The 27,321-nt window shown below is 44.5% G+C and overlaps 1 protein-coding gene across 6 annotated transcripts in view; it reads right to left on the reverse strand.

The window, feature by feature from the left end:
- The window catches only part of PDE10A (phosphodiesterase 10A), a 673,197-nt gene that overhangs the window by 80,896 nt on the left and 564,980 nt on the right, over nucleotides 1-27,321 (reverse strand). For all 6 annotated transcript variants that reach the window (XM_056566828.1, XM_056566831.1, XM_056566829.1 and 3 more), the window contains 2 exons: nucleotides 25,711-25,853; nucleotides 25,501-25,593 (listed from right to left, as the gene is read on the reverse strand). In XM_056566828.1, coding sequence (XP_056422803.1) covers nucleotides 25,501-25,593; nucleotides 25,711-25,853 — 236 coding nt within the window. The remainder of the gene's footprint in view (nucleotides 1-25,500; nucleotides 25,594-25,710; nucleotides 25,854-27,321) is intronic.

The raw sequence follows: 27,321 nt of genomic DNA on the forward strand, positions 1-27,321 counted from the left end.
AGCCAGGATTTCTAACCACCAATGCCTGATGCATGAGAGTAGATTGACCATGGTGCCACACCAACACTTCACAAATATGGATAGTGCCAAACAGATTTAAGGCGATGCTCCCCAGTTACAAACATTCCTCCACATCAGACCTTTTTTCACCACCTTTGTCACTGGGTACTGGTATTGCCACCCACTGCACCACTCTGTCACCGGGTCACTTTCAGGACTCCTGATGCTGCTGCCACCTCCAGGCTGTGCCATTCATCCAATATATGGTTTACTGATGCTTCAGCCAGCATCAGTCTGTGTCATTCAGCAACTACATGGTTTAGTGATGCTGATGGGCCTAGGACATTACCTATATATGTTTATGGTAGCACAAGGTACCATACATCTTCAATGTAAATTTCAAAATTAATCTTTTATTCTTAGAGATTGTGAGGCCCCATTGTCTCCTCATCTGCCACCAACTCAAGGCTGTGCCATTCAGACACTATATGGTCTCCTCATACTGATGCCACCTCCAGGCTGTCTCATTCAACCACTATATGGTCTCTTCTCATGCTTCAGCCAACTCCAAGCTGTGCCATTCAGCCACTATATGGTCTCCTCCTACTGATGCCACCTCCAGGTTCTGTCACTGTGCTGCCATGTGACTCCTTGTTAGATTTGGTCTTTTGTACCCAAACGCCGGGGCCCAGGACACTAAAAATTGGGAGTTAAAAGTTCAAATTCAAAACCCTCAATTTCAATTTAAAATACTTAAATTTGAAAATCATAAATTTCAATGGTCTCCTCATGCTTCTGCCAACTCCAGGCTGTGACATTCAGACACTATATGGTCTCCTCATGCTTCAGCCAACTCCAGGCTGTGTCATTCAGGCAATATTTGGTTTACCGATGCTGCTGGGCCTGGGAATAAAAATTTTGTTATGGTAGGACTAAATACCCAAAATATTTGGTTTAAAGTTCAGAATTAATCTTTTAATCTTAGGGATTGTGAAGCCCTAGTGTCTACTCATGCTGCTGCCAACACCTAGCTGTGCCATTCAGACACTATATGGTATCCTCATGGTTCAGCCACCTCCAGGCTGTGCCATTCAGACACTATATGGTCTCCATATATTGACTGTATGTTGTAGGAAACATGTGGGTATCCTTGAGTTACTCTCCCAGCATTATTGCCATGTTGATACCAGACCAGTAATAAAAGGAATATTGCCAAGGACTAGCAGAAACAGGGAACTGTGGATACTGACCACCGGCTGTTGGAATTGACTGACTATCCCTGGTGGTAGATTTACCAATTTGAAGTTCCTCAGTTCCAGTAAGCTTTAAGTCATTCATTCTTTGTTGTGGGTCTTTAGTTGCAGAGTTAAGTTGTATCATGTTTTCCTGTTCCTCCAATGAGCTAATGTCACTGGAACACACAATACTCATATTCTCATCTATTGAAGGATCCTTTTCTTCAGAGAACATATGTATCATTGTATTATTTTGAATGTCAGTTGGTATTCTGACAATTTCTGATTATAAAGGAATTTTGGAATCTGGGACACAGGTAAAAATAAGTATTTTTAAGCATACTGTAGCACATTTTTCTGCCCTCATAGTGCATACCACATACCTACATCTAAGTAGTGTACTATTTTGTACCTTTTAATCTGTCAAGGGTCTATATACCGTGAAAGGACAGCCAATAGTACACATTAGTAATGATGTAATGTAATGATGTAGTATGATGCTGCTGGGCCTGGGAATAAAAATGTTGCTATGGTAGCACTAGCTACCCAAAATCTTCGGTTTACATTTTAGAATTCATCTTTTAATCTTAGGGATTGTGAAGCCCTAGTGTCTACTCATGCTGTTGCCAACTCCTGGCTGTGCCATTCAGACACTATATGGTCTCCTCATGCTTCAGCCACCTCCAGGCTGTGCCATTCAGACACTACATGGTCTCCTCATGCTGCCACTACCTCAATGCTGTGTCATTCAGCAACTACATGGTCTCCTCATGCTTCAGTCTCATCCAAGCTGTGTCATTAAGCCACTATATGGTCTCCTCATACTGATGCCACCTCCAGGCTCTGTCATTGTGCCGCTCAGAGGCAGCGATTCTAAAAGCGATGCCTGTAATCTGCATGTCATTCTGAATAACAGTATTATTTCAATACCCCAGCACACTCCATATGCGTGTTAGAACAAAGCAAAGTGTTCTACACCCCTATTAAATGGGCACTGTCAGATACAAAAACTTTTCATATGTTGTAAAGCATGCAAAATGAATAGGTTTTGCAATTGCTTTCAGCAGAAAATTTCCAGTATTTCATATTGAAAAAGCCAGTCAAACAACTGCCCCCACCTGCCTGCTTGGACACATACTAGTCCTGCTGTGTCCATGCATCATCACCTATGTCATGGACACATTTCCTTGATTGACAGCTGTGAGCGCAGGGCTCTCAGCTGGAGGAAATATCCTCCCACTGTCAGCTTGTGTCCCGCTACTGTCAGTGAGGACAAGCTGGGAGTTGTAGTTTTGCTAATGCTAGGGGAGATGTGAGAAGACAGCATACTGAGGGAGGGGGCGGAGATCTGCACAGTGCGGCCATGCCCCCTCTCTTTGTGAGGAATTCAGACTATTGAGCTAAATTAAAAGTGTAATAAAAAAATAAATAAAGGTGCTAGACACATAAAAATTAGATGTACATGAAAATTTTTTTTTGTTGGATCTGACGGGGACGCTTTAAGGCTTTCTGTAGGCCGGAAATAGAAGTTTTTAATAATGATTCGCCGCAAATAAATTCAGATGGATCAACATTTTTTTTTTGAAATTTGGCTTATAGGCCGAATCAAATTTTTCAAACGTTCGCTCATCTCTACACATAACCTTAAAAATAAAACAGGTCATCTCAAGGAACAAAATACAGCTATTAACTACCTGGGTAGTACGTAAAATGTGAGGCATCAACAGGGGTTTAGAAGGACTAATCCTACCTCCCATGTATCCAGGTCTGAAGAGAGAATAAATTAAAGACAGAGGGAAAGCGGCAGGCGAGACTCCAACTGGGAGGACATTGAGAGCAGCAGTAGAATAGAATGGCTTCAATGAAGGAATCCGGCTCACACAGCGCTGACCGACCAGGACAAGGTATGGAGGATACAAAAGAACTTTATTGACCAAGATGCAACGTGCTTCTTCAGGCATGACAAGGAGAGTACAACAGCATGCTTATAAAGGTAAGAATTAACCCCTTATTTAACAGAACAGAAAATCAGAGAGATTAACCCCTTGTATGTCTGATCTTACACACATTTTAAGTTGCCACAGACAATCGCAAGATGCAACCCCCCTGGCAAATCGCAACGTGTAGTTAATATAAGAAATATCTACAATATATAAAATTACAGAAATAGAATATAAAAAATATTATAGAAATAGAACACAAAAAAATGAAAGTACATACAATAATTATTCCAAATTATAAATAACATAAAAAAATGTATATATGAATATACAATACTATAAGTAGTCACTGAGCCTTTTCTATTGCTTCATTAAGCCCCTGAGGGACTAACATGGCTAGTTTAAAAATCCAATAGGATTCAATCAATTTTTGATAACGGTTAGGAATGGTTTCCGGTATGGTTTCTAAAATAATAAGATGCAAGTCATTAATAATGTTGTTATGTACCATGGAGAAGTGACGGCATACACTATGTAATAAAAAGTTATTTTTAATATTGGATCTATGTTTGCACATACATGACCGCACTGTTTGAATTGTGTGGCCCATTTACTTCAAACGGCAACTGCAATATAAAAGATATACCACAAATTGAGTATTGCAACTCCCCCTATGAGCAATAGAAAATGTTCGGTTAGTTTGGAAAGACTCAAATATAGTATTAGGTGTGCCGATCATAGAGCAGCATAAGCATCGGATTTTATTACAGGGATAACAACCCACTGTTATTAATTTAGGGGATATTTGGATCTAGGCCACTAGGCTTTGTAAATTTCTAGACCGCCCGAATGTCGCTCCAGGGGTCTCAGGAACAATGTTTTTTTAAACAGGATCACTACAAATAATGGGCCAATTATGTTTCAAAATATTTAGAATTTCAGTTGCTCCGCAGTTATAATTGGTTATGAAATTATCCTTACATTTATTTAGTTTTTTGTTTTTATAATGAATATTTTCATCTTTTTCTCCTCTTTTTGTAGTGGTGTTATTTATGATAGTATTATTTTAATCCTGATTTCCACTTTTTTTTGGGGAGTAACCAGATCCAAGGGATACCCAGGTACTTATCCAAAGGTAAAAAATATCAAACAAACTGATCTGGTTACTCCAAAAAATAATGGAAATGAGGATTTAAAGGGGTACTCCGCCCCTAGACATCTTATCCCCTATCCAAAGGATAGGGGATAAGATGTCAGATCGCCGGGGCCCGCTGCTGGAGACCCCGGGGATCGCTGCTGCAGCACCCCGCTATCATTACTGCGCAGAGCGAGATCGCCCTGCACGTAATGATGGGCAATACAGGCGCCGGAGCATCGCTACCTCACGGCTCCGCCCCTCGTGACGTCACGACCCGCCCCCGTCAATACAAGTCTATGGGAGGGGGCGTGGTGGTCGTCACGCCACCTGCCATAGACTTGCATTAAGGGGACGGGCCGTGATGTCATGAGGGGTGGATCCATGACGTCACGATGCTCCGGCCCCTGTATCGCCCGTCATTACGCGCAGAGCGAACTCGCTCTGTGCAGTAATGATGGCGGGGTGCCGCAGCGGCGATCCCCGGGGTCCCCAGCAGCAGGACCGTGGCGATCTAACATCTTATCCCCTATGCTTTGGATAGGGGATAAGATGCCAGGGGCGGAGTACCCCTTTAACCCCTTAAGGACACATGACGTTCTCATACGTCTCCATTTCCGAGTCCTTAAGGACACGTGACGTATGAGAACGTCATGTGTTTTACCGGCCCCCGCAACCATCTGGATCGGAGCCGGTGCCCGATGCCTGCTGAAATCGTTCAGCAGGCATCGGGGCATATCGCCCAGGGGGGTCATGATGACCCCCCCCATGTCGGCGATGGCCGCAGATCGCTGGACAATTCAGTCCAGCGATCTGCGGCGGATTCCGGGTCAATCGGGTCTCCAGTGACCCGGAATTATTGGCTGATCGGGGCCGTCAGAGACGGCCCCGAACAGCCATAGCCAGCAGGGGTAAGGTGGCACTGGTGCCACCTCACGATCACCCTGATTCGTCGGCCGGATTACCGGCCGACCAATCAGGGCACCTGCTGCGGGTGTCACTCCCGCAACCCGCTCCGCCCCTCTTCCGGAGGACGTGAGCGGGTGCGGGACGTGCACCCCGGGTGCTGGGGACCCCGATCCCCGGCGTTAATGTTGGGATCGGGGCCCCAGCTGTTGTATAACTACAATTCCCAGCTTGCACAATCAGCTAAAGTGCATGCTGGGAGTTGTAGTGGTGCATCTGGTGGTTGCATAACTACAACTCCCAGCATGCCCGTTGGCTGTCTGACTGCTGAGAGTTGTAGTTTTGCAACAGCTGAAGGCACACGGAGTTAAGTAGCAAAACAGTGTGTCTCCAGCTGTTGCATAACTACAATCCCCAGCATCCCCAGCCAAAGTAGTATGCCTCCAGCTGTTGCATAACTACAAGACCCAGCATGCCCTTCCGCTGTCCGTACATGCTGGGGGTTGTAGCTTTTGCAACAGCTGAAGGCACACTGGTTGCAAAACACTGAGTTTGTTTCCAAACTCGGTGTTTCACAACCAGTGTGCCTCCAGCTGTTGCAAAACTACAACTCCCAGCATGCACTGATAGACCGTACATGCTGGGAGTTGTAGTTTTGCAACAGCTGGATGTTCCCCCCCCCCCCCCAATGTGAATGTACAGGGTACACTCACATGGGCGGAGGATTACAGTAAGTATCCGGCTGCAAGTTTGAGGTGCGACAAATTTTCTGCCGCAGCTCACACTGCCAGCGAGAAACTTTTGTGAACCCATGCTACTGTACCCTAAAAACACTACACTAACAAACAATAAAATAAAAAGTAAAAAACACTACGTATACACATACCCCTACACAGCCCCCCTCCCCTCCCCAATAAAAATGAAAAAAGTCTGGTACGCCACTGTTTCCAAAAAGGGGGCCTCCAGCGGTTGCAAAACTACAACTCCCAGCATGCACTGATAGACCGTGCATGCTGGGAGTTGTAGTTTTGCAACAGCTGGATGTTCCCCCCCCCCCAATGTGAACGTACAGGGTACAATCACATGGGCGGAGGATTACAGTAAGTATCCGGCTGCAAGTTTGAGCTGCGTCAAATTTTCTGCCGCAGCTCAAACTGCCAGCGAGAAACTACTGTGAACCCCCGCCCGTGTGACTGTACCCTAAAAACACTACACTACACTAACACAAAATAAAATAAAAAGTAAAAAATACTACATATACACATACCCCTATACGTTTTTCATTTTTATTGGGGAGGGGAGGGGGTCCCCTCCCCGATAAAAATGAAAAACGTCTGGTACGCCACTGTTTCCAAAACGGAGCCTCCAGCTGTTGCAAAACAACTACTCCCAGTATTGCCAGATAGCCGTTGACTGTCTAGGCATGCTGGGAGTTTTACAACAGCTGGAGGCACCCTGTTTGGGAATCACTGGCGTAGAATACCCCTATGTCCACCCCTATGCAAGTCCCTAATTTAGGCCTCAAATCAGCATGGCGCTCTCACTTTGGAGCCCTGTCGTATTTCAAGGCAACAGTTTAGGGCCACATATGGGGTATCGCCGTACTCGGGAGAAATTGTATTACAAATTTTGGGGGGTATTTTCTGCTATTACCCTTTTTAAAATTGTAAAAATTTTGGGAAACCAAGCATTTTAGGTAAAAAATATATATATTTTTTTACATATGCAAAAGTCGTGAAACACCTGTAGGGTATTAAGGTTCACATTACCCCTTGTTACGTTCCCCGAGGGGTCTAGTTTCCAAAATGGTATGCCATGTGTTTTTTTTTTGCTGTTCTGGCACCATAGGGGCTTCCTAAATGCGGCATGCCCCCAGAGCAAAATTTGCTTTCAAAAAGCCAAATGTGACTCCTCCTCTTCTGAGACCTGTAGTGCGCCAGCAGACCACTTTTCATCCCCATATGGGGTGTTTTCTGAATCGGGAGAAATTGGGCTTCACATTTTGGGGGGTATTTTCTGCTATTACCCTTTTTAAAAATGTAAAATTTTTGGGAAACCAAGCATTTTAGGTAAAAAATATATACATTTTTTTTACATATGCAAAAGCCGTGAATCACCTGTGGGGTATTAAGGTTCACTTTACACCTTGTTACGTTCCCTGAGGGGTCTAGTTTCCAAAATGGTATGCCATGTGTTTTTTTTTTTTGCTGTCCTGGCACCATAGGGGCGTCCTAAAGGTGACATGCCCCCCAAGAACCATTTGTCGCTCCTTCCCTTCTGAGCCCGCCGAACAATTAACATAGACATATGAGGTATGTGCTTACTCGAGAGAAATTGGGTTTCAAATACAAGTAAAAATATTCTCCTTTTTACCCCTTGCAAAAATTCAAAAATTGGGTCTACAAGAACATGCGAGTGTAAAAAATGTAGATTTTGAATTTTCTCCTTCACTTTGCTGCTATTCCTGTGAAACACCTAAAGGGTTAATACACTTACTGAATGTCATTTTGAATACTTTGGGGGGTGCAGTTTTTATAATGGGGTCTTTTATGGGGTATTTCTAATATGAAGACCCTTCAAATCCACTTCAAAACTGAACTGGTCCCTGAAAAATAGTGAGTATTAAAATTTTGTGAAAAATTTCAAAATTGCTGCTGAACTTTGAAGCCCTCTGGTGTCTTCCAAAAGTAAAAACTCATAAATTTTATGATGCAAACATTAAGTAGACATATTGTATATGTGAACCCAAAAAAATATATATTTTGAATATCCATTTTCCTTACAAGCAGAGAGCTTCAAAGTTAGAAAAATGCTAAATTTTCTTTTTTTTCATCAAATTTGGGGATTTTTCACCAAGAAAGGATGCAAGTTACCATAAAATGTTACCACTAAGTTAAAGTAGAATATGTCACGAAAAAACAATCTCAGAATCAGAATGATAACTAAAAGCATTCCAGAGTTATTAATGTTTAAAGTGACAGTGGTCAGAATGGCAAAAAACGCTCCGGTCCTTATGGTGTAAAATGGCCTGGTCCTTAAGGGGTTAAATACTACTATCATAAATAACACCACCACAAAAAGAGGAGAAAAAGATGATAAAATTGATAATAAAAATAAAGACAAAAACCAAAATATATTTAAGTATAATTTCATAACCAATTATAACTGCGGAGCAACTGAAATTCTAAATAATTTTGAAATGTAATTGGCCCATTATTTGTAGTGATTCTGTTTTAAAAGACATTGTTCCTGCGACCCCTGGAGTGACAGAAATGGTCAGTCTGGCGATCTAGAAATTTATAAAGCCTAATGGCCCCTAATAGGTAAAAAAATGGCATTGATGAGATCCAAATATCCCCTAAATTAATAACACTGGGTTGTTATCCCTGTAATAAAGCCCGATGATTATGCTGCTCTATGATCGGCACACCTAATACTAAATTTGAGTCTTTCCGAAATAACCGAACATTTTCCATTGCTCATAGGGTGAGTTGCGATACTCAATTTGCGGTATGTTGCAGTTGCCATTTGTAGTACGTGGACCGCACGATTCAAGCAGTGCGGTCACGTATGTGCAAACATAGATCCAATATTAAAAATAACTTTTTATTCGGGCATGGCCTGGCGGTTGAGATGATGTGCGGTTGCACACTAAGTGCTTCTGCTCAGAACCTGAATTTTCCTCATCCTACACCGAATCCTGGAGTCCTTGACACCCCTAACTTGCCTGAGGACCCGAGGTATGCCCCCTAAGATGGACCCTATCAAAAACAAAGACCGGATAACTGTAGACATGCTCTGGGACTATGCCCGCACTGAGAGGCAAGATGGCGCTAGGCAGGCCGGAACGCGCTCTTCTGCAAACTTGGAGGGACATGACTCCCCCTCACAGGACGCGGGCCCGAACCCTCTTGAACTGACCCTGCGGAAGGGGAGCGACACTCTCCTTCTAGCTATCCAGACATTCAAGACGTCACTTACTGGGAAGATGGAGGAGATCAGGGTAGATGTGGGCCTCCTTAGACAGGATATGCAGAACCTCCGTGACTGGGTGGCAGAGATGGAGACCCGCATCTCTACACTGGAAGACACTGTGCAGTCCCTTCCCTTCTCACGCCGCACAGTGAAGGAGCAGCAAGAACTAGCATGGCAGAAAAATGACAACTTGGAGAACCGGCTATGCCGGGACAATATCCGGGTGATCGGATTACCAAAACATGCAGAGGCACAGAATCCTGGGGCCTTTGTAGAATCTTAGATAAAGGAGCTCTTTCCATAGGTGGCTTTTTCTTCAGCATATCCAGTGGAGCGCGCACTTCGTGTGCCCTCCAGGCCACCCATACCTGGGGCACCCCCGCACCCATTGCTGGCGCGCTTTCTCAATTGTAATGACAGAGACTTGATCCTCCGCTCTGACAGGAGACTACCTGAAATTACAGTACATAATGCCAAGGTTTCCATCTTCCCTGATTTTTCCTCGGACCTGCAGTGGAAGAGAGCCTCCTTTACTTCTGTTAAATCCAGGCTACGGGAGAGGGGTGTCCCCTACTCTATGGCTTACCCTGCTCGTATCCGGATTGTGGATGTAGATCGGGCCTTGTTCTTCTCCACACCGCAGGAGGCGGACGACTGGCTGAACAGACGGAGATGATCCCCGGCCACTTCCAGCGTTTGTGGTGGATGCTGCTCTTCCCTGCTTCTGGACCTACTGATGTGACCGTTCTTTGTGCCTGCAAATCTTTGGGAATTCAGCTTCTGGACCTGCATACTATACAAGCTCTGGATGTGACTGTGGAGGTATCCTGAAAGGGATCAGGTACTGAGTTTCTTATGGCCCCTGGCTTTCCTCCCTCGGCCCTCTGTTACCCTTCTTCCTCACTCCCCTGCCCAGGACTATGTCTCCCCTTGCCCCCCACCCCAGGAGAGACACCCTGCTCCCCTGTGTGACCCTAGGGCTTTTCCTTGCCTTTTCCCCATGGCATAAGCTGGACACTCTAGAGTATCCTTTTCCTCCTACGGTGCCCTGGCAGTCTACCCCCCACCCCTGGACCCCAGCCCTCTCACCGCCCGTGACTCCTTTCGCCTCCCTTCCATGAAGCCAGACTTTTCCCCTCTGGTGCCCCATGCAGGGGGACGCTACCTCTGGAAGTCCAGGAGGACGCTTTCTGCTGTGGAGAAGTTGCTGCCCTTACTCCCCTTATTTTGTACTCTGGATTGTCAGGACATTTAATTCGGGGAGGGTGGAAGAGTCCCTTTTCGAATGCTGCATTACTTTGGGGGGTTTGGATATTGTTATGCATGCCTCCCCCCCCTTTCCCTCCTCTCCCCCCTTCTATCTTCTTTACTTTCCTCTTTCTACTCCCTCCTCTCCCTTCCTCCCCTTTTTCTCCTCTCCTCGTTTCTTCCCCTTTCCCCCTTTCTTCTTATAAATATTCCTCTCTCTCTTTCTTACTTCTCTGCGAGCCCTTTCGGTGGTCCTTCTGGCTTCTCTGCAGGTGTCCTCAAGATTCTTTCCTGTTTTCATGTTTTGCATTCACTTTTCATCTCCCTCTTCTCGGTTTCTTTTCCCTTTTCCCCTTCCTTTTTCTATGCACTGTCAAGGTTCTCCCGATTTTCATTTACAAGCAGGTTCTCCCTACTGGATGGAGCTGGTGCTCTGTTGAAGCTGTTTCGGCTGATAGATAGCTTCTTGCTACCTTGTGTTTTGTATTATGTCCCCCATGCTGTTAGGGGGCTTACCCTGTGTTCTGTCCTGTTCTTGGCAGGTTATCTGTTCTGTTCTTTCTATGTATTCTTTGTATGTCACTGGTCATCTCTATGTTTGTTTCTTTTTGTTGTCTGGACAGGAGCTGTCTGCTACTGTTTTTCTTTGTACACCTCCAGTATGGTAGATCTCAGAGTGATGTCTTGGAATATTAGAGGAGCCCGCACCCCACGTAAGCGTACACTGATTTTCACACACATTAGAAAATTTCGCCCTCACATTGTAGCGTTGCAAGAAACACATCTCACCCCCGACAGTGCTAACCAGCTCACTAAATCGTGGGTCCAATGGTCCCTAAACTCCTTCCACACCTCCTATTCCAGGGGGGTTACTGTCCTGGTTAGCAGGCTGGTGCGTGGGAACCGGTTACGGTCCGCAAGGACCCATTAGGTCGTTATGTTTTTATTCATGCTTACCTGAACATTGCCCCCTTTGTATTATTGTTTATTTATAATCCCCCTCCCGTCTCCATGGAAATTCTCCCCAAGGCGGTTACGTATGCTGCTGGTTACCTGTCCGCTCAGGTCCTCTGTATGGGGGACTTCAATATAGTCATAGATCCCTCGGTGGATAGACCTAGCCCTAGGGGTGTTCCTCCAGTTACTGGTAGTACCCTAGCCCAATTTCTGGAGGAAGTTGGTTGGATTGATATTTTTATGTCCAGATACCCCCAAATTAGGCAATACTCATGTCCCACCCTGGGCAGAAACGCGCTGTCCAGAATCGAACTCGCCTGTGGTAACCCACTCCTCTCATCTATGGTCTCGGAGGTCTCATATGAGCCGCGAGCGGCCTCTGACCATTCCCCATTATTACTTGATATCTCCCTGGTCGGTTCTGGCACACCGCACCGATAGGAACTCCACCCCTTTTGGCTTGATCAGATTGGACCTAATGATCGGATCCCGGATAAGCTTCAGGTTTTCCTTCAGGCCAATGTTCCTGAGGGGTTCCCTGCGCTGGTATGGGACACATTGAAGGCATACCTAAAGCGGTGTCTACGCTTGAACTCTCAAGAAATGCCTACTGACTGATGCCTTGAGCGTGTGCCCTTACATATGATGTCAGTCTGTCCAATGTTGGGGTCCTCACCAGTGCACCGTGCTGAAAGGTTAGTCCTCTTTATTGTCTCTCTCTCTCTGCCTGTGTTTTTCTGTCTCCTTCCAACTCCTCCTGTCTTCCTTCCAGTCTACCTGGGAGCCTTCTCCCATTCTCATTTATTCTTGCTCTTCTCTTTCTTGTAGGAACACTTGTGCCAGACTAGGTGCTGATATTTTATTGTCTGCCATGTATGCCTAAGTGTTTATTGTTGTCATGTTGGAGTCCTAAAAGACTAGTGTTACTGCTCCTAATATGACTTATTTGCCATACTACCTGTTTATTTCTTTTGGGCGCACGTGCGCCACATATTTTGGCCCCTTGGTCACTTGCACATTTACTACTTTGTATGTTTAACCCTTTAACGACGCAGGACGTATATTTACGTCCTGCGCCGGCTCCCGCAATATGAAGCGGGGTCGCGCTGCGACCCCGCATCACATCGCGTCGGTCCCAGCGCTCATCAACGGCCGGGACCCGCGGCTAATACCACACATCGCCGATCACGGCGATGTGCGGTATTAACCCTTTAGAAGCGGCGGTCAAAGCTGACCGCCGCTTCTAAAGCGAAAGTGAAAGTATCCCGGCTAGTCAGTCGGGCTGTTCGGGATCGCCGCGGTGAAATTGCGGCATCCCGAACAGCTTGCAGGACACCGGGAGGGCCCTTACCTGCCTCCTCGGTGTCCGATCGACGAATGACTGCTCCGTGCCTGAGATCCAGGCAGGAGCAGTCAAGCGCCGATAACACTGATCACAGGCGTGTTAATACACGCCTGTGATCAGGATGAGAGATCAGTGTGTGCAGTGTTATAGGTCCCTATGGGACCTATAACACTGCAGAAAAAAAAGTAAAAAAAAAGTGTTAATAAAGGTCATTTAACCCCTTCCATAATAAAAGTTTGAATCACCCCCCTTTTCCCATAAAAAAAATAAAACAGTGTAAATAAAAATAAAAATAAACATATGTGGTATCGCCGCGTGCGTAAATGTCCGAACTATAAAAATATATCATTAATTAAACCGCACGGTCAATGGCGTAAGCGCAAAAAAATTCCAAAGTCCAAAAAAGTCCAAAGTCCAAAACAAAAATCGTACCGATAAAAACTTCAGATCACGGCGCAAAAAATGAGCCCTCATACCACCCTGTACGTGGAAAAATAAAAAAGTTATAGGGGTCAGAAGGACATTTTTAAACGTATAAATTTTCCTGCATGTAGTTATGATTTTTTCCAGAAGTACGACAAAATCAAACCTATATAAGTAGGGTATCATTTTAACCGTATGGACCTACAGAATAATAAGGTGTCATTTTTACCGAAATATGCACTGCGTAGAAACGGAAGTCCCCAAAAGTTTTGATTTTGTCGCACAATGATTTTTTTTTCCGTTTCGTCGTGAATTTTTGGGCAAAATGACTGATGTCACTGCAAAGTAGAATTGGTGACGCAAAAAATAAGCCATAATATGGATTTTTAGGTGGAAAATTGAAAGGGTTATGATTTTTAAAAAGTAAGGAGGAAAAAACAAAAGTGCAAAAACGGAAAAACCCTGAGTCCTTAAGGGGTTAAAATCTTTAATAAACTTTACTATTGAAATAAAAAAAAAAAGCGGTGTCTACGCTCTACTATATCTTATATAACAAAAAAATCCCCATCTAGGAGGGAGGAGGAGCTGGCATAGAGCTGTGCGGAGCTGGAGGCCCGGTATGTGGCGGACCCTTCCGAGGCTAATAAAGTTGCATGATTGCGGGAAGGGCGACATTATATGTTGCACCTTCACGAAAAAGCCAACAGAAAATTATTCTTTACTATGCAGTTTTACTTTGAACACGGGAACCAATGTAGTAAATTACTGGCCCACATAGTCAAGCAGCATTCGTCTGCTGCACTGATTCTCAAACTTAAGGCCATGGATGGGTCCCTTTTGCTGGGTAGTGAGGAGATCGCAACCCGTTTTTCATCATTTTATTCTGATCTTTATTCCTCGCAGGTGCTGTACAGTGAGGCCCACCTGGCCATCTACCTGGATGGCATGGTCTTCCCCTCTTTGTCTGATGATGATAGAGAATTTTTGGATGCTCCTCTCACCATGCTAGAGCTCAAGGATGCTATAGCTGACATGACTAAGGGTAAATCCCCGGGCCCTGATGGCCTTCCGTTGGAGATCTACCTGAGGTACTCAGAAGTACTCCTCCCACCCCTACTGAAAATGTATGAGACTGCATTTGCCGATGGCACCCTGCCGGACTCTTTGTACGAGGCTACTATTGTGGTCCTCTTGAAGCCGGATAAGGACCCCCTGGAGTGCGACTCTTGCAGGCCGATCTCACTTCTAAATCTAGATTATATAATTCTTACTAAAATTCTAGCCAATAGACTGAATAGATGTATACAGTTGATAATTCACCCCGACCAATCTGGTTTTATGCCGGGTAAATCCACATCAGACAATATCCGTCGTGTTCAAACTGCCATCCAGGTGGTTGGAGCCCTGGAGGGGTGACTGGGCCTTGGTGTCCAAGGCTTTTGATTCGGTTGAATGGGATTATCTCCTGGAGGTCCTTAGAAGATTTGGTTTTGGCTCCAACTTCAGAAAGTGGGTTTTTCTCCTGTATAGATGTCCACTGGGCTCAGGTTCTTGTGAATTGGATCTGTTCTCTCCCATTCTCCTTGGGCCAAAGTACACGGCAGAGGTGCCCCCTGTCTCCGCTTCTGTTCGCAGCTGGGGGAGCCACTTGCCCTACATATTCGGAAGGACCCTGACTTACGTGGTATGTCTATAGGAGGCAGGGAGGAACATATCGGATTGTATGCAGATGATAAGGTGTTGTTTATCTCCAACCCCACTGATATGCTACCATACGTTATTGACCTAATGGACCACTATGGGTATTTATCTGGCCTATTCATCAAGTGGACCAAGTCTGCGGTGATGCCGCTTTTGCATAAGCATTGGCCCTCGGTTGTGTGTGTTCTTCTGGTTATCACAGAGTTTAAGTATCTGGGCTTATATATTAATAGGGCCCCACTACTTGATCTAAATGCTAATATTCTTTCCCTTATATCCTATGTCAAATCCATATTTAGAGTTTGGGCCACACTGCCTTTATCGGTTACTGGCCGTATTAATCTTATTAAGCTCATTATTCTCCCCAAATGTTTATATGCACCAGAACATGCATCTGTCCCTGTCCCCAAGTCCTTCTTTGATACCATTCATTCCCATCTCTCCCCGTTTATCTGGGGTCCCAATAAGCACAAAATTAGCCTCACTACTCTGCAACGCCCTAAACTAGAGTCAGGTTTATCTCTCCCAGAATTTTTTCTGTATTATTTGGCGGGCCAGCTGCATTATATCAGTCATTGGGTTGTTGATGAGACAATTCCTGATGCAGAGCAATCTCTTGATAGATTTGTCCCGTGTCTGACTCCACGACTTCTGCTAGAGATCTCTACTCTGGTGGGCTGCGCATAGCTACCTCTCCATAAACTGGTTATAAAAGTCTGGCGGGCCACTAAGGTGATATACGGATACACAGACAAACCCTCAGACACATCGTTATGGCATAACCCGAGCCTCACACACATCGATGGCAGTCTGGACCCAGCTTTCTGGCAGAATGCTGGGGTGCATACTTTGGAACAATTCAATTTCTTTAAGTATCTAGAGCTGCGTCATGCACTAAATGCTCAGTTTCCATTGGGGAGCCCACCCATCTCTGCCTTTACACTCATACGGATTCTGAAGTCCCAGGGACCTAGGGGACTGGTGTCCATACTCTACACGTGTCTTATGCAGGCCAGGAACTCACACTAACAGTTGCCGGCTGTTCAGTACTGGCAGTCGCACATTCCGAACTTAACTGGGGATGACTGGGAGGAGATCCTATCCTCACATATGCTGGTATCCCCGGCGGCCAACAATAAACTTATCCAATTGAACATTATTCACTATAGCTACATTACCCCCGTTAGATTCCACTGAATGGGTCGGTCTGACTCTGATGCCTGTCACCGTTGTGGTGCCATCACAGCTGAGTTTTGGCATCTCCTTTGGGCATGCCCCCAAATTATGTCCTTCTGGCAGGATGTTCTCCGACTTCTTGCTCAGAATGTGCAGCCCTCCCCCCCAGCTGACCCTCTAATCTGTCTATTTGGTGTATTAAACGTAGAGGTGTGGACGCATCATGTCCGAACGTTCTTGCGGGAAACTTTGTTCTTGGCCAGGAAGGCAGTCGCACTAAAGTGGATGGACCCACGCCCGCCTACCCTGTCTCAATGGAAGGCTCTGATTAATGCTGTGATACCCTTTTCTCACATAGTTTACAAAAACAGGAAATGTCCGGGTAAATTCCTTTCAGTGTGGGGTGCTTGGTGCTTCTCTCCTCTTACCCAATGTACGTACTCTATGTCCACTTCTCTAACTTCGTAATAGTACTGCCTAATTAGTCCTTATACTGTATAGTTTCTTTTTTTGTTTTCTAATATATGTCTACTTTCTAAGTCGGCGCCTGTTCGTTCTATTTCACCTATTATGTCTTCTACTCGTTCACCATTATTCTCTGGATGTATGGTGGAGAATACCCTATTTGGACGTCTTGATGAGTTTACATGGCGACCGTTCGCCGGTTGTTAATTTGTTTCCTTGTTCTCTTTAACATATTCCAGTTACCCACTGTGGCCTCTGTGGTTTGTACCTCAGGATTTTGTCATTTACATTTTGTACAAGTGTCCTTGTCCATCAAGGCCTTATTGTCTTCTGCTTTTTGTATGACATCACTACTTCTGAGGGGCCATGTGGCTGCTGGTTGTTTACTTTTCAATAAAACAAATAAAAAATTAATAAAAAAAGTAACTTTATTACATAGTGTATCCTGTCACTTTTCCATGGTACATAACAATATATTAATGACTTGCATCTTATTATTTTAGAAACAATACTGGAATTCCTAACCGTTATCAAAAATTGATCAACCGTGAATCCTATTGGATTTTTAAACTAGCCATGTTAGTCCCTCAGGGGCTTAATGAAGCAATAGAAAATGTTCGGTGACTACTTCTAGTATTGCATATTCATATATACATTTTTTATGTTATTAATAATTTGGAATTATTATTGTATGTACTGTAATATTTGATACAAAAAGTTTCTTTATATGTGTTTTGTAATAAATTTTATATTCTATTTCTGTGATTTTATATATTGTAGATATCTCTTATGTTAACTACAAGTTGCGATTTGCCAGGGGGGTTGCATCGTCTGTGGCAACGTGCAATGTGCGTACGATCAGACATACACGGTGTTAATCTCTCCGATTTTCTGTCCTGTTAAATAAGGGGTTAATTCTTACCCTTTATAAATATGCTGCTGTACCCTCCTTGTCATGCCTGAAGAAGCTGCGCATGCGCAGCAAAATGTGTTGCATCTTGGTCAGTAAAGTCCTTTTGTATCCTCCATACCTTGTCCTGGTCGGTCAGAGCCATGTGAGCCGGATTCCTTCCTTGAAGCCATTCTAATCTACTGCATATACCATTTTACCGGAGGGCAGCAGACGACCTACTATTCTTGTGCCATTATTGTTGTGCATGAAGCTACACAACCACCCAGGGTGAGCAGTCAATCGTTTTCTATCTCACACTGGGGATTAACAATATTACCCTATGGAGCGCTTGTTTTTCTACTTCTATAGAGAGCTGAACAGGTGAAATCAATCCATGCTTTCCAAAGAAGTTCATGTTGTATTGAACATTTGCGGGAGTCAGCTAAAAGTTCCTCCATGCGATGTAGATGAGATATCTCTGCATACCATTCTGTTATGGAAACAGTTTGAGTGTCCTTCCACAGGAGGGATATCGCCTACATCATCGCAGACAAAACAAATCGATATATATTGATTTAGGGATAGATCGCAGAGAGCCTGGAATGACTGACAAAAGTGAGGGGGCCAGGTCGTTAGCTAGCTCAGACTCCGTAATTTTAAAGAGGTGGTCGACAACTGTGGTCCAAAATGGTTCAAGGCTTGGGTAGCACCACCAAATGTCTGACATTGTACCCACAGCTCTTCCGTACCTCCAGAAGGAGTCAGAGACTTGTGGGAAATATTTAATGGAGCACTGAAAGGACTCAATACCATCTAGTCAATATTTAATAATTTGTCTCCTGGGTCTTGCTGGAGAGTGATAGGTTGTGGAAAAGTGTCAGGGATTTAGTCCAGTAATTGCTGTTAAACTTTGAAGCCCTCTAATTTCTTGAAAAAGCAAAAACCTGTCTACTCTATGGTGCCAACATAAAGTAGACATGTTGGGTATGTGAATCTATATGTCATTTATTTGGCAGGACCATTTTCCTTAAAAGTGGAGAATTTCAAATCTAGGAAAATGTACATTTTTCAAATTTTTCATGAAGTTTTGATGATGCAGGCAAAATTTACCACTATTATAAAGTACAATATGTCACAAAAAAAAATCTCAGAATCAGTAGGATAAGTAAAAGCATTTCAAAGATATTAATGCATTAAATGACACAGGTTAGGTTTGTAAAATTTAGCTGTGTCTTTAAAGTAGAAGTTTTGTGCAGAAATATGTGCGGCCATTATGCCCGGGCTGCCAAAACATAAAACCATAGAAGTGTAAGGGGAGGTGATTAAAATTTAGCTTTTAATATCATGCTTAAAATATACACATATAAGTGAGCAAATTGTGGAGCACAACTGATGTTTTCGCTCCACTACAAAGATGCAATATAATAGATTCAACTGTTAAATGAATAGAGTTTCACAGTGTGTCATAATAATAGGCAATTAGCCCCACATTAACCAACGCGTTTCAGTCAAAGTAAGTGACCTCCTCAGGGACTAATGGGATATCAAAGCACCCAGATATATCTGCAGAAATAAGAATCAATTCCTGTGGAAAGAAGATGCACTCTTACATTCTTAATGTAAAAGAGGGACTGGTGATACAGTGCCAGCCCTCCTATATATGTAACTGCAATACCACTGTTTATCCCATATAGGGTTATACCAAAAGTGGGTACATATATGCCTTTCACCGGATCGGTTCAACCCTGCAAAGAAACAAAAACATATACAACATGACATCAGGCTGGGTTCTGTATTCATCACCTTCCTGCAAAGCAAGCATGTGTAACACTCACGGTTAGGTGTCTAGCATAGTCTCCAGTGCGTACTCGCGGTCAAGGGGAGCCGATCGATCCTGCCGGCTACTGAGCGCACATGGAGAAACCACCGCAGCGTGTGATGTCATATCCTCTGGCCGGGAGGAGGGCGGTGCTCGGCTAGTGACGCTACCTCCGGCCCACGCTGGGGGCCGTGTCAGCTGCTCCGGATCACGGAGCAGGTGCCCGACAGCTGAATTAACCCTACCATCATCGGTCCGGATAAGGTACCAGGCTGCAAATCACAGCCACTAGTAAATACATCGGGCTTTAAGGCTAAGCATTGCCACAATCGTGCAATTGGCAGATAGTCTAAAAATAAAGTGCCCCCCCATGTGAGCTCTTATGATCTAATATAGATACCAATCAGACAACTCACATGCAGTAAAAAATTATAAAATCACTTCTTAGGTGCACATAATTTGGGGCTACACCCACCCGTGATGTCCCATGGGTGGGTATAGACATAGAAGGCAGAGAGGCACAGATGGGGGAGAGATCCCCAAAAAAGGGGATATACTGTTATAGAGTGGTAAATAGTTTATTGCGTAACTGGATCTATCCATAATGACATAGACATGGGATAAGGGTCACTTCCTCCCTATTAGGGGGACAGGGATAGAATAGCAGGGGCCTAGGGAACCTGACTTTGGACCTAGATCCACACCAGACTAGACCCTAGCCTAGGCAGGGTGGCCGCCCAAAAAAGGGTAATCTTGTATGCCCTAGACGTCCCTAGGAGGAAGGGATGTCCTAGCTCAAGGGTTGACTACAACCCCCCACTCACTGCCTGTCCAACATCCCACCAGATAATCCCCTGTCATTATGTCTCAATAAAGCTTGTAAAGCATAACAATTCATTTAAACCATTAGGTGTCGCTATAGATTCATCGCATTTCGTGTTGTAACAGTACGCTATCTAAATCACCACCAGAAACTGAAGGACGTATAAGTCTCAATCCCATAGAAACACAACTGCCCGATGTCACCCCCATGTATTAAATTAATATATCTTGAAATCGCTGTATCTCTTATTTCTCATGTCACCGACATGTTCTAACACTCGCTTCCAAAGTTTGTGGATTGTTTTCCCTATATACTTAAAGCCACATGAACAGTCGGCTGTGTAAATAACTGCCTTAGTAGTGCAGTTGATGACATTTTTAATTTTATACATGCGATTCGACCCTGGTATTGATATCAGCTGAGTTTTTTTCATGTAAGTGCATGTGCGGCAATGGCCACAAGCATATGACCCGACAGTTGTGTTTCTATTAAGCCACATGGTGGCAGGGTAGGATTGGTGAGAGGTGGCTATATGTGACCATGTCAGCTATACTCTTCCCTTTCTGGTAAGTTATTTGTGGGTATTCACCTATGAATGTATGCAAATCCTTATCCATAAGTAAGATACCCCAATAACGTTGTACAATCTCCCTAACTGGTCCTGACATATTGTCGAAAGTGTCAATGATCCTGCACACATTCGACTCCTCTGTATGTTGTTTTAGGGATAAGTAACTGTTCTCTGTGGGTTGTTTTTGCTGCCGTATATGCCGAGGCTAATATATGATCAGGATATCCCCTCTCTCGAAATCTCCCACTTAAGTTCCTCGCCTGTGCCTCAAAATCTGCCTCTTGTGAACAGTTCCTCCTGAGGCAGAGATATTGCCCCTTTGGGATCCCCCTTTTAAGGGAGCCCGGGTGGCAACTCTCCCACCTCAGGAGGCTGTTCATTGAGGTTACCTTCAACGTGTCGAGGGATTCAAAGGCGCTGGACACACAAATGCAGGCATCTCAAGTTTATTCACCCATGATGCAACGCGTTTTACAGAAAGACTGCGTCATCAGGACTGCCTGATGAAGCAGTCTCTGTGAAACGCGTTGCATCATGGGTGAATAAACTTGAGATCCCTGCATGTGTGTCCAGCGCCATTGAACCCCATCGACACTTTGGAGATTACCTATTTGCTTATATCTATTTGGACGTGGAGCGGCTGCAGGCACCTTATTTCACTACCTCTTTCCATTGTTACACTTGTAACTCTGTGTGGTAAGCACCACTTCTACTACCCTAACATCGTTTCACAACGGTATCACACTACGGAGCGCTTTCTGTTTCTTTATTTCAGAAAGACAGAAGTGTCAAGGCCACCCTCCCCATTTTTTGTGATGGTCACATCCAGAAAATCTAGTGAAAGATAGTCCAAGGTAAAGGTGAAGGTAAGCCCAATGTTATTGATGTTGATGGGATCCATGAATTCCTTGAACTGTCCAAGAGAACCTGTCCACAAGATGAAATCATCATCTATATCATACCCATAAGGGGACCAGCTCAGTGAACCTCTCTCTTGCCTCGACGAATGCTATAGTTGCCTTCCACCAGCCTAAAAAAATGTTTGCATAAGTAGGCGCACAGGGACTGCCCATGGCAGTCCCTCTCAGCTGGTGATAATAGCGTCCGTCGAAGAGAAAGTAGTTATGGTTCAGGATAAATGTCAAAATGAACCTGTTGTGGTTCTGCATATAGGTGGGGCATGTGGACAGGTAATGACTGACTGACCAATACAAGAAAATGTGCTATAGGATTCTAGATGATGGGGAATCCTACGAGATACTTTTGCAAGATCCCACCGCGAGATTCAAAGAGACCCTCATTAATATTCTGCAAGAGGCTAAGGACAACAAATTAATTAGCGAAAAGGAAAATTAATTCCTTTTCCCTACTGCTCCCATCCCCCCCCCTGTTCTATGCACTTCCAAAAGTACATATAGGTACTGTCCCTTTAAAAGGGCGCCCAATAGTATTGGGCATAGGAAGTATATCGCAGAATGTAGTATGTGGACAGGTTCCTTTTGTGACCTCCCTCCCATCTTTTATTTGTGACACTATGGTTCTTTTATCTAAACTTGATGGGATTGAGGTAGATACAGAGACACTATTGGTTGGGGTTGACGTTGAAGCATTATTCTTGTCTATCCCACATGATAAAGATCTCACAGCAGTCAGTCACTACCTGTCCACATGCCCCACCTATATGCAGAACCACAACAGGTTCATTTTGACACATATGGAGTTTATCCTGAACCATAACTACTTTCTCTTTGACGGACTCTAATACTAGAGATGAGCGAACTTACAGTAAATACGATTTGTCAAGAACTTCTCGGCTCGGCAGTTGATGGCTTTTCCTGCATAAATTAGTTCAGCTTTTAGGTGCTCCGCTGGGCTGGAAAAGGTGGATACAGTCCTAGGAAAGACTCTCCTAGGATTGTATCCACCTTTTCCAGCCCACGGGAGCTCCTGAAAGCTGAACTCATTTATGCAAGAAAAGCCATCAACTGCCGAGCCGAGAAGTTCATGACGAATCGAATTTACTGTAAGTTCGCTCATCTCTAGCTTTTACCACCAGCTGAGAGGGACTGCCATGGGCAGTCCCTGTGCGCCTATGTATGCAAACATCTTTTTAGGCCATTGGGAGGCATCTATAGCATTCGTCGAGGAGAGAGAGGTTCAGTGAGCTGGTCCCCTTATGGGTACGATATATAGATGATGTTTTCATCATGTGGACAGGTTTTCTTGGACAGTTCAAGTAATTCATGGAATCCATCAACATCAATAACATTGGGCTTACCTTCACCTTTACAGTGGACTATCGTTCACTAGATTTACTGGATGTGACATCACAAAAAATGGGGAGGGTGGCCTTCACACATCTGTCTTTCGTAAGGCTATCTCAACAAACAGCCTCCTGAGGTTTGAGAGTTGCCACTCAGGCCCCCTTAAAAAGGGGATCCCGAAGGGGCAATATCTCCGCCTCAGGAGGAACTGTTCACAAGAGGCAAATTTTGAGGCACAGGCGAGGGACTTAAGAGGGTGATTTTGAGAGAGGGGATATCCTGATATCCTCGGCATATACGGCAGCAAAAACAACCCCCAGAACAGTTACTTATAGAGGAGTCGAATGTGTGCAGGATCATTGGCACTTTCGACAATATGTTGGGACCAGTTAGGGAGATTGTAAAACATTATTGGGGTATCTTACTTATGGATAAGGATTTGCATACATTCATAGGTAAATACCCACAAATAACTTATCGGAAAGGAAAGAGTATAGCTGACAATGTCACACATAGCCACCTCTCACCAATCCCCCCTGCCACCACGTGGCTTAATAGAAACACAACTGTCGGGTCATATGCTTGTGACCATTGCCGCGCATGTACTTACATGAAAAAAACTCAGCTGATATAGCTACCAGGGTCGAATCGCATGTATAAAATTGAAAATTTAATCAACTGCAGCACAAAGGCAGTTATTTACACAGCAGACTGTTTGTGCTGCCTTAAGTATATAGCCAAAACAATCCAGAAACTGTGATGTGAGAAGCAATTTCATGGGTTTGAGAATATATGTCCTTCAGTTCGTGGTGGTGATCTAGATAGGGTACTGTTACAACGCGAAACGCGATGGATCTATACACTTAATACAGCAACACCTAATGGTTTGAATGAATTGTTATGCTTTACAAGCTTTATTGAGACATAATGACAGGGGATTATCTGGTGGGATGTTGGACAGGCAGTGAGTGGGGGTTGTAGTCAACCCATGAGCTAGGACATCCCTTCCTCCTAGGGACTTCTAGGGAATACTAGATTAGGATCCTGTGCGGGACCGCCCTTTTAGGGCGGCCACCCCGCCTAGGGTCTAGTCTAGTGTGGATCTAGGTCCAGAGTCAGGTTCCCCAGGCGCCTGCTATTCTATCCCTGTCCCCCTAATAGGGAGGAGGTGACCCTTATCGCCTGTCTATGTCATTATGGATAGATTCAGTTACGCAATAAACTATTTACTAGTCTATAACAGTACTTGCCCTTTTTTGGGGTGTCTCTCCCTCATTTTTGTCCCCCATCTGTGCCTCTCTGCCTTCTATGTCTATACCCACCCGTGGGACATCACGGGTGAGTGTAGCCCCAAATTATGTGCACCTCAGCAATAATTTTATTATTTTTTACTGCATATGAGTTGTCTGATTAGTATCTATACTAGATCATAAGAACTCATATAGGGGGGGCCCTTTAGTGTTTGACTATCTGCCATCTCTACTATTATCTATGTTCTGAGCTTCACTTCTTGATTGTGGCTTGGCTGTTTATGGGAATGCCTAGCCTTAGAGCCCAATGAATCTACTAGTGGCTGTAATTTGCAGCCTGTTACCTTATCCGGACCAGTGATGGTAGGGTTAATTCAGCTGTCAGGCACCTGTTCTGTGATCCGGAGCGGCTGAAGTGGACCCCGGCCCACGCGTCACTAGCCGATCACCGCTTTCCGCCCCGGCAGCGGACATGACGTCACACGCTGCGGTGGTTTCTCCATGTGCGCTCAGTAGCTGGCACGATCGCACGGCTCCCCGTGACCGCGGGTACGCACTGGAGACTATGCTAGACGCCTAACCGTGAGTGCTACACATGCTTGTTTTGCAGGAAGGTGAGGAATACAGAACCTGGCCTGATGGCATGTCTTATATGTTTTTGTTTCCTTGCAGGGTTGACCAGATCCGGTGAAAGGCATATATGTACCCACTTTTGGTATAACCCTAGATGTGGGTAAACAGTGGTATTGCAGTAACATATATAGGAGGGCTGGCACTGTATCACCAGTCCCTCTTTTACATTAAGAATGTGCATCTTCTTTCCGCAGGAATTGATTCTTTTTTTCTGCAGATATAGCTGGGTACTTTGATATCCCATTAGTCCCTGAGCTGGTCAGCTACTGTGACCGAAATGCGTCGGTTAATGTGGGGATAATTGCCTATTATGATATACACTGTGATATTCTATTCATTTAACAGTTGAGTCTATTATATTGCGTCTTTGTAGTGGAGAGAAAACATCAGTTCTGCTCCACAATTTTGCTCACTTATATGTTTATATTTTAAGCGAGATATTAAAAGCTAAGTTTTATTCACTCCCCCTTACCCTTCTATATTTCTAGTGACTGGGAGAAGTTGTTCATGTGGTGGGTTAAAACCCATACTTTTCTACATATTGCAATAAAATATAAAACCCCAAACGGGGCTCACCAGCCACCGCTCCCTCTGTGCCTGATCTTGGGTCACACTGCAGCTCAGCTACAGCGATAGGCTGAGTGGCAGTGTGATGCGTTGACCACAGGAACCATTACATGCACTAGAAGGGTAAACATTAATAAATAGGTTATATCAATCATATGGGAAATATTTTTATTACCTATTAAAGCGAGGATCAGCATAGGCATCAGGGATGTTCAGAACTTCACCAGTTCTGGCAACTTGACCAGCTATTCCCTTTTCAATGGAAAATCTGTAGCAGGAAAAAAAAAAGAAAACATGAAGGTGAAATATTGGTAATATAAACAGTGTTAGTATTCAACCAATTGTAACGTACTTACAGATTTAACATTTTATTGACTTGCTTTACCTAATTTCTTTGGTCTTTCTAAAAACTGGCTTTCCTTCATCCTCTTCACCAATGTCAAAAAGATCAGAATACAACTCTTTGTTTTTGTGGTCTACCTGAAAGAGTGCACATCGATCTGCATTCACCAAGTTCTTTGCATATATCTGGAAGAAAATCACATGGTCATGGCTTTTGTTAGTATTATATCGATATGAACATATGCTTTATGGTTATGTTTGCCTTAGTCATTTTCAGCATCAGGCTCCTGATGTTAAAAAATTTAAAAAGGTAAAAATGTGGCACATAAATTGAAACATGACATGAACTACTTACTGGCTAGCAAGGACATTTCTAACACTATGAAGTATATCAGCAGTCAAACACAAAAACTATTCTTGAAAAGGAGATTTTTGTTTACTTACCGTAAAATCTCTTTCTCAGAGGATCCATTGGGGGACACAGACCGTGGGTGTATGCTGCTGTCTCTAGGAGGTGTGACACTATGGTAATAAAAAAAAGTCGGCTCCTCCCAGCAGGATATACCCGCCTTCAGACCCTGAGCTTATCAGTTTAAAGGAGTACTCCGACGCAACCTGTTTATGGGGGAAATGAAGCATTAATAAAAGTGATATCACATTGCAATATACTCACGTTGTCCATGTCGGCTTCTTCCCGGACTTCTCCTCGCTTTTCCATCTGTCCGGAAGCTGGGTCCTTTGATGACGCTCGACCGTGTCTTCTTCACGATCCGGCGCCATCTTCGCCCGGTGACTCATCGGTCCCATGAGTCACTGCGGGCTGTGCTGGACTCCCAGCCCGGAGTCGGCTATTCCCCTAAAGTTAATTTATTCTGCGCATGCGTAGTACTACGCAAACAGCGTAGGGCTAACGCTAGGCTCCTATCGCTGCCTACGTTAGCCCTACGCTATTTGCGTAGTGCTGCAGCATTCTTGTGACACCGCTAGTGCAGTGTTTCCCAACCAGGGTGCCACCAGCTGTTGCGAAACTACAACTCCCAGGATGCCCGGACAGCCTTCTTTATTATAATTTATTATAATTTCCTAGGGGGGGGGGGGAGGGGGAGAGAGAAGCAGCTAACAGGAAGCTGGCACAGGGAGTCATGGCAAATGTAGTCTTTATGACATGGCTGCTTACTGCTACAGGTGGCAATTACAAGAGAATGGCTGGGCCAAATTTGACAAATGAGGTATCGTTGGAAAGGTCTTTGAAAGAGCTATCAGATGAGATAAACTTTTTTAAGTACCAGCGCTCCGGAGTACTCCTTTAAGTTCCAGAGCAATAGGAGGAGACCAACAGGTCAAAGAAGAACCCAAAACTGTCCGAGAACCAGAAGACACATAACTGAACACACCCTCGGACAGAGAACCAAAGGAAATTCCAAAAAGGGCGGGAGCTGTGTCCCCCAATGGATCCTCCGAGAAAGAGATTTTACGGTAAGTAAATAAAAATCTCCTTTTCTCTATCGGCTCCATTGGGGGACACAGACCGTGGGACGTACCAAAGCCGTCCCTTGGGTGGGCAGATAAGCAGTCAGGCAGACGGCCGATCCACTGCCGCCTGCAACACCTTACGACCCAGACTAGCATCAGCCGATGCGAAAGTATGAACTCG

Source organism: Hyla sarda, chromosome 3, assembly GCF_029499605.1.
Source record: "Hyla sarda isolate aHylSar1 chromosome 3, aHylSar1.hap1, whole genome shotgun sequence".
Lineage (NCBI taxonomy): Eukaryota > Metazoa > Chordata > Amphibia > Anura > Hylidae > Hyla > Hyla sarda.